The 12,692-nt window shown below is 41.9% G+C and overlaps 1 protein-coding gene across 6 annotated transcripts in view; it reads left to right on the plus strand.

Moving 5' to 3' along the window:
• The first annotated feature begins 215 nt into the window (after positions 1 to 215).
• ZNRF2 (zinc and ring finger 2) overlaps positions 216 to 12,692 on the plus strand; it is a 140,667-nt gene continuing 128,190 nt past the window's right edge. For 5 of the 6 annotated variants that reach the window (XR_013442806.1, XR_013442807.1, XR_013442804.1 and 2 more), the window contains exon 1: positions 229 to 1,435. Coding sequence is in view for 1 of the 6 variants with exons in the window: in XM_036074475.2 (XP_035930368.2) it covers positions 979 to 1,435 (457 nt within the window). In the remaining 5 variants the exon portion in view is untranslated. Of the gene's footprint in view, positions 1,436 to 12,692 lie in introns of all 6 variants that reach the window. The other variant, XR_013442808.1, reaches the window with a different exon arrangement.

Consider the following 12,692-nt stretch of genomic DNA (forward strand, 5'->3'; position numbering starts at 1 on the left):
TCCGCTTAGGCCCCGCGGTGGAGGAGGGGGCGCGTCCAGGAGGAGGGGGCGGGGCCGACGACCTGTCCATCACCGAGTCCACGGGTGGCGGCACCTACCACACCGCTGTACCTTGGCGAGGCGGGGCCGGGGCGGGAAGGCCGCGGCCGGGGGAGGCGGGGCCGGGCCGGCGGAAGCCAATCCGCCGGGCGGCGCGAGGGGGGGGTGGGGCAACCGCCTGCGACCCAAACACCCGAGTCCGGGTACACTTTGGAGCCGTGCTGCTCCTCGGCCTTCCGGTGCGAGGGCCGGGGAACCTCCTCCCCTACTGGGCACCCCCACCTTCGTGGCCCAGAACCTCCCCCCCGCCCCTCCTTCGCAGGGGGGAGTGGGGCGACGGTTGCCGGGAAGCGCGCGCCGCCCCTCCCTCCCCTCACGCGCCACCCGTTTTTCCACTTTCTCCGTTAATAACAGCTGGGTGGCTGGGGGAGGAGGGAAGGTGGCCCCGGCGGAGTCTGGGCGGGTGCCTCCCACTCACCCACGAGCCGCCGTGGGAGCCGGAGGATGGCCGCGGTAGCTGCGGCCGCCCGGGAGGAGGCGGTACCGAGGCCCGGGGCGCAGAGAGCGGCGACGACGGCAGAGAGCGGCAGCGACCCGTCGCGGCGCACCAGAACCGAAACCAGCGGCAGCCGCACAACCACCTGAGCCGCCCCTCCCGCCGGAGCTAGCGAGTGGCGTCCGCCGCAGCCCGACCTCCTTCCTCTCCTCTCCTCGTTTCCCGCGACCTCCCGCAGGCCGCCGGTCGCGCCCGCCGCCCCCAACACAAGAGCGCGCCGGGCGCCGACCGCCCTTAGGGGCGCCGGGCGGCGGCCCTGGACGTGCGGGCTTCTCCTTGCGCCGGCCGCGGCGCCTCGGCCCTGCCCGCTCGCTCGTGCGCTCGCTCCCGCCCTCCCGGCGCTCGGGGCGCCGCGCGCGGGCCCGGCCCGGGGCAGGGCGGCCATGGGCGCCAAGCAGAGCGGCCCGGCCGCTGCTAACGGCCGCACCCGCGCCTACTCGGGCTCGGATCTACCTTCCAGCAGCAGCGGAGGGACCAATGGGACCGCGGGCGGCGGCGGCGGCACCGGGGCGCGGGCCGCGGCCGCGGGGAGGTTTCCGGCTCAGGTGCCCGGCGCGCACCAGCCCAGCGCCTCCGGCGGCGCCGCGGCGGCCTCGGCGGCCCCGCGCAGTCGCTCCCTCGGCGGGGCCGTGGGGAGCGTGGCGTCGGCGGCCCGCGCGGCGCAGTCCTCCTTCAGCATCCCCAATAGCAGCAGCGGCCCGTACGGCTCGCAGGACTCGGTGCACAGCAGCCCCGAGGACGGCGGCGGCAGCAGAGACCGGCCGGCGGGCGGGGGCTCCGGCGGGCCGCGCCTGGTGATCGGCTCTTTACCAGCTCACCTCTCGCCGCACATGTTTGGAGGTACGGCTTCCTCCCCTCCCCGGCTCCCCGGTTCCCTGCCTCTCGCGGGCCGCACGTGCGCCAGGGCCGCGCTGGGGTTTACCCTTCTCCTTTTCTCCTTCAGCCTGAGCGCCGCGGCTCTGCCGCGCGGCCCGGCCGGCTCGCCCCTCTGGGGAGGAAAGCCGCCCCTTAACCCCGGCCGCGCCGCTCCCGCTACTCCCTGGGCTTTGGTTTTTAGACACCGGGGGTACCCCCCGCCTCACAGTGGGGGCCCAGTAGAGGAAGCCCTTGTTTTCCCCTTGGGGTGAATGGAGCGAAGATTGTTTCTGCAACAAACCGATGCAACAGCCCTCGTGCTTGTAGCTTTTAGTATCAGGAAGTCAGGAGACCGGTGGCCAAACGTAGTTCTAACTGGGGACTCAAGTGGTGAGCGTTTTTTAAAGGCCAAGAGTCAGAGGGTCTCAAAGGAACATATGAGTATTTGAAAAAGGAGGGAGTTATCTCCGTTGGACTGTTAATATAAAACTGTAATCCTTAAGTCTATGTAAACAGCCCCACCTACTGCATACAGTTTAATTGGTTGAATGTGTGATGGAAAAATGTATTTTTGACCCCAGTGAACTGCTACTTTAGAAAAATGGTGAATGTGAGCCCCTCTTAATTTGGACAGGGCATTTTAAAAATTGAAAGCAGTTTCTTACGGGAACTCTGCCTAAAAGATGCAGTAAAAGCATAGGTGCTTTTGAAAAGCAGTGTTGACTACGAGTTCAGGAAAAGTCACTTGTGATAAGTGGAAATTTTTAATAGCAATATGATGTGCTTTTATGTAGAAACAGGAAGGGTGCACTTGATCTGAGGAAACTGAATTTGGCCTCTTCAGTTATGTTCAGTAGTGATTTACTTTACCTCAAAACGGTTAATATCCTAAACGAATCAAGACACCTCTTCCTTCGCAGTTCATGAGAAGAAATTGGAAGTTTAATCTGGTTAGAGAGGCCGACTTATAGAAGATAAACATTCCCATGTCACTGCATTATATTACATAAATTCACAAGTGAGCACAGCTGAAACTGAGGAAACCATTCCCTCCATTTTTGTGGCCCTTTTTTTCATATGTTTATATATGCGAGAAATTTGAGTTGGTGAAGTGGAATGTTCAGTAATGTAATTTATCTGTTCTAATATTCTGTACTATCAATATTCATGTTAGCATATTGAGAATGGGAATGTCATGTTTAGTTTTTTTCATGTTTTTAATGCTGCTTTGCACATTCAGTATAGAACAACTCTTAACTACTTTAGTTATAATTTTGCTACGGAAATAGCAATATTGGTATTTACTAAAATTGGGCCACTAAAAAACTTTAATTTTTGAGAAAAAGAACTAGTGCTTTCCTTACTGTGATTTGATCATAATTAACACAGTTGAAGGTTCGTTTGATCTTAGTTAACACAGCTGTAGCCACTACACTGAGGAATAATGAAAGACAGTTTTTTTTTTTTTTTGAGATTATTTTATTTATTTGACAGAGAAAGAGACAGCGAGAGAGGGAACACAAACAGGGAGAGTGGGAGAGGGAGAAGCAGGCTTCCTGCAGAGCAGGGAGCCAGACACGGGGCTTGATCCCAGGACGCTGGGATCATGACCTGAGCTGAAGGCAGACGCTTAACGACTGAGCCACCCAGGCGCCCCCATGAAAGACACTTTCTTGAGAATGGGAGATTAGTGCAAGAATAAAGGATAAGCTGGTTTTTAAAGTGAAAATTTGCATTTAGCAATTGTCAAAAGATGTATTTAAAAGTTCGCTAAAGGAGTAAGAAGAAGTTTGTCAAATTAATATCTTATTTCAAATATACTGATTACTTAAAGGGCTAATAATTTCCTTTAACAAAGAGTTAGTATATCTGTATGGGTTTATTTTCTGAAAATAAATACCTTCCATTCAGAGCAGGGGGCAAATAGTTGACACTTAGGTTTTTAATTCATAGTAAATTAGCAAATAACAAAGACCTGGTTCATAAAAGTAGAAGCAAAGCAAATTTATCTTTTTTTTTTACTTAAGTTCCTAGTTCTGTGCGCTTAGTTCTTTTTGTACTTTCAGGGTTAGGATGATTGGGGCCTAATAGCACAGTGATACTATGGAACTTGGGGCAGCCTTTCTTAACCAGGTCTCTGCAGAGAATAGAGCCCTAATGTCCTAAGGCAGCTATTGTAGGCCAGCTGATTAACTTTTTTCTCATATGCTCTTAGAATGATTCTAGTTATGTATCATTTTTCTGAAATTTGAGAAAACAGTCAAATAGTCTGTGTTTGGTAGTTCAGGTAAAAAACTGGAGAGAGCGTGGAAGGGGATCAGAGAAATTACTTGTTCCCATTATATGATAGGAACAAATCAATATGCCAGTACCTTAAATCCTAGTTGACACGGGGAGATGGAGTACACTTAACGTAAAAACACATCTTTCTACTGGCATTTGCTTTACTGAGATTTTTACTTCTGTTTCAGTGGGTAGGTTTATCAGGGGAACTTAATAGAGCATATTTCTCCTCCTCCTGAGATTTAGGAAGCCAGATGATGAATCTTACTTTATATTTATTTTCAGATGATGAATCTTACTGTAAAAAATTACACTTGATTATACTTCGCATTGATTTAATTTCTTAGTATGTATTATAGTATTTCTTCAGTTACAAATTGTGTAAATGTTTGGGCATATATGAAGTAATTCCCTCTGAAAATTGAGAAAAGGAATTATTTTTGAATTAGTGGGAAGTTTTGCTGTAATTTTGTAAAACTTACTTTAATTGATATTTGTGTTACTATTTTGTAATAAGAAAATATGGTACTAATAAGATGCAAAATTGTCATTCTCTTTTGGGCTGTCATGTAATTTATAAAAAACCTAAACAATATACCACTTCTTTCTTTTTTTAAATAGTAGTCTAGCAAATTGAATTGTTAGTAGTTTCATCATAATGAATTACCAAATTGAATGAGGTTTTCTGTGTTAGTTTTATGTTTTGAGTATGTATTTTAGCTAAATACATTCTTATTCACTTCTCTCTGGAGAGAACCAGAAGAGAGGTGCTTAATCCAGAATATTTTAGTTTACAGAAATTTCCTAGAACTGAACGGTTTTTCTTATTTTTGTTACTTCTTTTGGACTGCTGAGTCTAATACTATTAAAGTGAACAGAAGCCTTCTCTTGTCTATCACCTTTGTTTTAAAACAGGCCTTTAGTGATATATATAGGCTAATATTTAAAAGCCTTGGTGGTATTTTAGGATTTTTTTTGGCTTTATTTTATGTGTACATTTTTTCCACTACCAAGTTGCTAATGTTCATAAAATCAGTTATTATGGGTGGTAGAATAGTCTTTAATGATCCAGCAAGGATAGGGAAGATATTTGAAAAAGGACTATAAAATATACCAGTGAATGGAGATTATTTCTGGAAATATAGTGTGGGCTTCCCTTATAACCTACCCATGAGCCTAGAAGTGAAAATGTAAAATGAGTTAATCTAGACAGTTAACTGGTGGTACTCAGTTGCTTTCGTTCTTCTCCTAATTGGCTTGAGTTTGTTTGGGTCTGTTGTGTCCTTGAGGTTTCAGTAGTCTGACTCCAATTCAGGCGCCTTCTGTTACTTAGGAAACATGATTCCTTATGTTGAAGGAGTGTGGGTTATCTCTTAAAATGGAATATGTTAAATGAAATCTGTATTTCTAGACAGATTTATTTCTCCTAATTTTCAGGAAAGATGCAGGTTTTTAAGGTAGTGAATTATCTCCATTAATTGTTACTGAATCATTCTCAGTCATCCCTTCTTACCAGTATCTAGTGCCAAAATATTTGAATTTGGGTTATTGTGATTAATCTACTTCCTGTTTCTGAATTTTCTTTTATTCATTTGAAAACCTTTATGCGGTATGGCAGAAGAGAAATACCTGCCTCTTCCTAAGAAAAATTACACTTCTAGCTACCACCCTTGTCACTGCCCAAAAGAACAACTCTGGCGGTTAATGTTTCTCACTTGTAATCCCACATATCTTTAAACACTATAGGAGATACTTGGTGTTGTATGCTTTGTTATGCTAAAGAGTGGGCTCTGTCCTGGAAGTTTCTGCTTTGGGAATATTTTGAAAATTCTCTTTTCCCCGCTTCTTCCACCTCCAGCTTTATTTTACAATTTTTTTTCCCTGAAAGTTCTCTTGTCTGCAGGGTAGAAGGTGGGCTGGAGGAAGGATTGGTTTGTGTTGCACTGGGCATCATCTGATATGAAAGGTGCCTGACCTGAGTACTTCTGATGCTTTGCTAGTTGAAAAGCCAGTCCTTGTCCTAAGGATAGTGCCTCCAGCAAGTCCCCAGCCCCCTCCAATTTGATTGCTTAGCCTGGTAACCAGTAAGTGGGTTCTTATTTGTTTTTTGGTTACCAGTACTGTTAATTAGGTACGAGCTTTTAAAATATTGATTATTCTGGGTTTATAAGGAGAATTCCCTTAACGTTATACTTACTGCATATGCTGGGTATATGTATGATTGAGTATATTAGCAAATGGGTTAAAAAAAAGTATAGGAATAGTTTTATGTAGCAGAGTACTTCTTAAATGTTTTAATTGTGCATGTATTTGACTGGTATTAACTAATGAGTTAAGTTTGTTCTACCCTTGTTTAAGTGTTTAGAAATTGGGGAAGACATGTCTTTTGTGTAAACAGTAAAGGGTTCAGAAATACCGTAGGTTCTGATTTTATAAGTTTTCTATTCTCCTTATTAACAAATTACTATACATTTTGCTGTCCAAAACAAAACATATCTATTATCTCAGTTTTTATGGGTAAGGAGTCTGGGTTCATTTTAGCTTGGGTCCTCTGCGAGACTGCAATAAAAGTATGCCAGGACTGGGTTGTTATTTAGAGACTCAATTGGGGAAGGGTCTATTTTCAAGCCGCCTCAAGTTGTTGGCAGAATTCGTTTCCTCATAGTTGCTAAGCACATGATATCTTGCTGCTTCAGAGCCAGCAAAGGAGACAGTCTAGCGAGGTGAGCTGGTGCTACATACGCTCTTACATAAATATGTACATGTAATCACATACAGCTCATTGCTTTGCTGCTGGCACTGGTTGGAAGCAAGTCACAGGTCTGTTAGACTCAAGGGGAGGGAATGACAGGTGTAAATTTCAGAAGGCAGGGATCATGTGTGGCCATCCTAAAGTTTACCACATTGATTGTAGACTTAGGTTGACCAGTTAAACATGCAACTGTTCTAACTTTATTTTTAAACTCATTTTTCATTTACTTTAGAAAAGTTGTAATAATGTATGTGGTAAATGTTGCTTTAGTAAACATGAATTTTTTTTTTAAGGGACTGGCATTGTAGTTTTCAGGGGTACAAACAAGGCTTCTCCTGTGCTTGCTCAGGTCTCAGTTGAATTTAAGATTATTATACATTGTAACAAGTGCTATAATAGGACTCTTAACAAAATGCTTTGTAAGGTATCCTTGTTTCAAGTAAGGAATACTTCATAGAGGCAGGTAACGTGTGAACTGTAAGGATTTAGCAGTCTTTTGGGGGGAGGACACTGCAGACTAAGGAAGAATCCACAAAAGCCTTGGATTTTGATAGGGCATATTGAAAAGTTAAATGTCTGGGTTGTAGGGTGTAAGGACGACTGATGAGAACATGAAACTAGAAAAATCGATTTGGACCATTTGTTGAGGATTTTATGGTGATGTACCTTTGTTTTACTTAACCAAGTTTTAAAGTAGGCACCCCTATGGTCATAGTTGATATGGGTGGCAGCCTTCCTGAGGAGTGCAGTGCTCGGCCTGTGACACTGTTAGAGCACTGCTACTCATGATTAAATTGCTTGTTAGGAGGGGAGAGATAGCAGGAAGATAAGCTAGGATTCTTTTAGACTATAATTGATGGAAGGTGCCTAAATTGAAATTATAGCTTTGGTGGAGGAGAGGAAAAGTTGGACTTGAGTGAGATTTCTAAGGTAAAACTGATAGGATTAAGAACCTGGGTGCACAGTGATGTCATTAACCAATATTAAAAAATAAAAAAGGAAAGAAAAAATTTTAGGAAATGAGTTCCTTCAAGCCTGTTAAATTTTGAGTGGCTATGGGGCTTCCATCTAGAAGCATCCTTTAAGCAGTTGGAAATATACATCAGTAATTTAGGACATTACCAAAAACTGAGAAATAGTCAATTAGCAGATTTTAAGTGAAGCCAAAAAATAGATAGGATTAATAAGGGATGAATATAAATTGAGGAGCAGGCATGGAATCCTGGGGAGCAAGAATTTTAAGAGACAAGCAGAGTAGGAGAACAGTGATTAGAATTGAACCCAAGGAAAAGTTGATGGAAATTTTTTTTTTTTAAATCATAAAAATAATACATGTTCATTAGAGAAAACTAAAATGCAGAAAATACTGAAAAACACACACACACAAATAACAAATAACTTGTAATCTTTTTTTTTTTTTTTTAAAGATTTTATTTATTCATTTGAGACACAGAGAGAGAGAGAGAGAGAGCATGAGCAGGGAGAGAGGCAGAGGGAGAAGGAGAAGCAGGCTCCCTGCTGAGCCAGGAGCCTGATGTGGGGCTCGATCCCAGGACCCTGGAATCATGACCTGAGCCGAAGGCAGATGCTTAACCATCTGAGCCACCCAGGCACCCCAAATCACTTGTAATCTTACTGCCAGAAATAAAATTTGGAACATTCATCCTATATATTCTTTTCATTTTAAACTTTTGTGATGTTCTAATGTAAAATTTTAAAGCTACAGATTTCCCTCTGAGAATTGCTTTAGCTGAATCCCACAAATTTTGAAGTGGTTTTGTTAACATGCAGTTAAAAATACTATCTAATTTCTCTTGTGAGCTCTTCTTTTATCCATGGGTTAGATATTCTTTGATGACATGCTCTTTCCACTTCATTAGTTTCTTCCATGACATTGAATTTTTTTATGACATGGTTTTTAATGACTGCTCAGTGTTCCAAAATTCACTCAGTAAGTATTTAATGAGGACCCACTTTGCCATGTACGGTCCTAAGGATACAGAACTGAAGAAATAAAACACATATCCCTGCTTTCATGGACCTTCTATCCTACTTGAGGAAGAAAGTAAACAAGTAAAAATAGTGTGTCAGTGGGTGTTGAATGTGACAGGGAAAAATGGAGTGGAAAGGTGGGTAGAGATTGTGGGGTGGAGACTTGTCCCTATGTTAAATAGTGTTTTGGAGATAACTTCACTGACAAGGTTGACATACAAGCAGAGGGAAGGGAGCAAGCCATGAGGGATCTCTAAAGGAAAAACATAACCCAGGCAGAAGGAATGGTTAACTAGAAAGGCCCTGAGGAATGAATGTACCTGACGTGTTTTGGTGAGAAAAGCTGTGAAACCAGTGTAGTTGGAATGCAGAGGGTTGTAGATGAGGGGAGAGAGGAGTGGGATGGGGCAGAATCATAAAATGCCTTGTAACCACTGACCTGGTTTTTTGACTTTTGTTTTAGAGAGAGATGGAGAGGCATTTGAGAGTTTTGTTTTTTAAAGATTTTATTTATTTGTCAGAGAGAGAGAAAGAGTCTGTGCGTGCATGCGCGCGCGCAAGCAGGGGAAGGGGCAGGCAGAGGGAGAAGCAGGCTCCCTGCTGAGCAAGGAGCCCGATGCGGGATCCCAGGACCCTGGGATCATGACCTGAGCCGAAGGCAGACGATTAACTGAGTGAGCCACCCAGGCATCCCAGCATTTGAGAGTTTTTTGAGCAGAAGATTGACGTAACCGGCCTTGGGCCTTTAAAGGATTACTCTGGCCACAGTGTGAGAGTGGACACTAGAGGGCAAGAGTCAAGCAAGGAGTTAAAAATCAGGGCAAAAGATAACAGTGGCTTGGACCAGGGTGGTGGCACTGAAGGTGGTGAGGAGTGGCCACACTCTGGATGTCCTGTTCTTGGAAGATGGAGCCAACTGGATGAGCTGTCGGAGGAGTGAGAGTGAAAGGGGAGGCGGGGTTTATATGGTTTATTTGCAGTTGGGTGCTATTATGTATTAGTGCTGTCAAAATCCTGGCATGCAAATGTTTATGTTTCTCCAGTTCTTAAAAATTTATCAGAGGTGTGGGATTGTTAGAACCAAAGATATGCATTGTTCAAGGCATTTGATCTTTATTGCTGAATTGCCCTTTAGAAAGGGCAACTTCTTCAAGCAAAGTATAATTTCAGGAGTATTTAAATTTTTTTTTCTCCCCATGAAAACTCTAGTGAGGTTTTTAATACTTAAAAACAAATACAAAGCAGGTTGGTAGATGCATTTTGAGTAATATCTATCAGTCATTATTTAGTGCTTTTTTTTTTTATAGTAAATTTAGTGTATCAAAAAAGAATAAGTATATTCCATCATTTGAATTTAATAAATTCTGACCATCTTGTATATCCTAATTTTTGTTGAAATTATGATTAGTCTGATAATAAATTTATTTGTATACATGTGAGCTGAGAAAAATAGAACAAAGAAACCATGTACTATACATAATGAGTTGTTACATGTAATTCATTTCAGAGAGCCAGCTTTTGGTTTGAATGATAAATTTTACCACTTTATTTTTTTTAAATTTCATCAGTACTGCTCTTATCTCTTATTTTCTTTCTCATTTTGTAAAGTTAATTGTGCCCTTCTAGCTTTTTTTTCCTTTTTTTTTTTTTTTTTTTTTTAAAGTAAGCTCTACACCTAATGGGGGGCTTGAACTCACGGCCTTGAGATCAAGAGTTGCATGCTGTATTGACTGAGCTAGCGAGAGGGGCCCCTCTCTTAGCTTCTTAGTTCATTTTATTTTTCTTTTGTTCTTTTTTAATGATAAAAGCATTAAGGCGATGATTACTCCTTGGTACATATAGTCATTTCCTATAGCTTTCGATACTTAGTATTTGTATTGTCATTAAGTAAACGAACACTCTTGAGGAATAATTTTGTTAGCTAAGATTTTTTTTTTTTTAAACCTAGGAGTTACATTAAAGTGACTTTAACATCTTTGGTAAATTTACCATTGTTTTGCTACCCTCTTGTTATTTCTAGTGTAACCTAGAAGTATTGCATTGTGGTCATAGAGTCTTAAGACTTTTTTCAGTTGCAAATGATAGAAATACAATGGAAAAACAATATTATAGATCTTGGGATGGATCTGTGTTCATCCACTCTGCACTGCATATTTGATAGGCCCTTTCAACTTGCTAACTCTTTCATTTTGGGTAGTTTTTTGGAATTATTTCTGTGATTATTTTTTCTGCCATTTTCTTTTCTCATTTCAGTGTTGGATACTTAGAGTGATCCTTTGCTTTATCTTTTTTCTCTTTTTTTATCTTTGTTTTTGGTTCTTTTTATGGGAGTTTTTTCCCCAACTTTTATCTTCTCTTTACTTGACTTTTGTTTATTTCTGTAATCTAATTTCCAAGAGCTTTTTTTTTAATTGTGAATTTTTTCATACGTTTTGTTCTTTTGTGGGTACATCTTTTTCTAAGAATATTAATGATATGTGTTTTTGTGTATGCGTATGCTTTATTTCCCCCTCCCAATTACTCAGTTTCTTCCCAGTTGCTTTTTCTCTTTGCTTGGCTTCAGTCTTTCATTAGGTTCTCTCTTCAAATGTTTGGTGATCGTTGGCTGGTCACCACTCACTCATTCTCATTGGAAGCTGTGTGTGCATGCAGGGTTATCTGTCTGGGCCCCTTTTCTTAGGAATTGGGAAATTCCTAAGAATTTTATTGTCTTTTTTTTTTTTTTTTTTTTTTTGGATTGGTCATATTTTCCAGAGTGGCTTTTCTCTCTCTCTCTTTTTTTTTTTTTTTTTTGCCTGGAGGATGTACTATTTTATACCTCTATTCTAGGAGCAGAGTGAGAAGAAAGCCAGGAGTGTTAACACTCAATGTGGTACTTTCATTTAATTCCCATATTCATTATCAATAGGTACTTCTGTCTTTATTCCTGTTATCCCCAAGTCCAGAAACTTGCTTTCTCCGAATAACAAGCCTCCAGTCTAATGCCAGCCTGGGGGCGGAACAGCTGCCTAGTTGCTGGGAATCAGGGAGGATAACTGGAAAGAGACTTGCAGTGAATTTTTCTCTCTTGTGCCTCACGTAAATCAGCTTGCTTTTCTGCTTTCCTAATTCTGCAATGAAAGTTACCACTCATTTTCTTTCCGTAGTCTAACGATATCCCTTTTTCCCCATCTATACTTTTATAGGCTTAATTCCTTAAAAAAAAAAAAATTTTTAATGCTTTTAGTAAGATGTTTGAACTGAGGGGAGTCTGATAAATGTATTCAAGCAATTGTCTTTAACTGGAAGTCCTCTTTTTTTCCCCTAATTGCCTAAGAAATATGAATCCATTTCTACGAAATTTCAACAATTCAGATAAATGAAAGTCACTTTCACTCCTTCTCTGATGATCCCATTCACTCCCAGATGTCACTATTATCATTTTTATGTATGTGTACTTTGTAATTTTTTGATAAATTGATTTACATACTTACAGAGAAAAGCAGTTTGATTTTTATGAGATTTTGCGATACTTATTGTTGACAAGAACATGGTCGTACTATATTCTTCTAAAATCTGCTTTTTTCTCTTCAATGGGTTTAGGAGTTTTTAATGTGGAAGGACATATAAGTGTAACTCTTCTCTTTAACTGCTTACTTACTATTCCATAATATGCATGTACTGTAGTTTATTTAACCATTCTTCTGTTGGTAAGCATTTAGGATGTTTACACTTTTCAGTGTTGTAAAAAACATCTTTATCAATATATGCATATGTACAGATTTTCTCATATAGGCACTACTATGACACCAGCCATCTGGAATTAGTGTCAGATTCCACAGGTTTAAGGGCACTGTCCTGAGAAGACTGTCCTCATTTCAGCTTTAGCTACATTTTGGGGTTCCTTGGCTGCCTGAATTTCTGATCAAATGACTACAAATTTGGAGGAATGGGGGTGTGAGGAAAGGTCCCATGACTTCTCAGGTTTGATAATTCACTAGAATAACTCATAGGACTCAAGAAAATGGTGTACTCGGGATTATAGTTTTATTATAACGGATATAAAGTAGGACCAGCCAAATGAAGAGACACAGTGTGAGGTCTGAGAGGATCCTGAACACAGTGCTTTCCTGCCTTCTCCTTATGGAATCAGGCTGTGTCACCCTCCTGGCACAACCGTGTGTTCACGAACTAGAAAGCTTCCCAAAGCCTAGGTGTCCAGACTTTTTATTTGGG

Source organism: Halichoerus grypus, chromosome 12 (assembly GCF_964656455.1).
Source record: "Halichoerus grypus chromosome 12, mHalGry1.hap1.1, whole genome shotgun sequence".
In the NCBI taxonomy this organism is placed as follows: Eukaryota; Metazoa; Chordata; class Mammalia; order Carnivora; family Phocidae; genus Halichoerus; species Halichoerus grypus.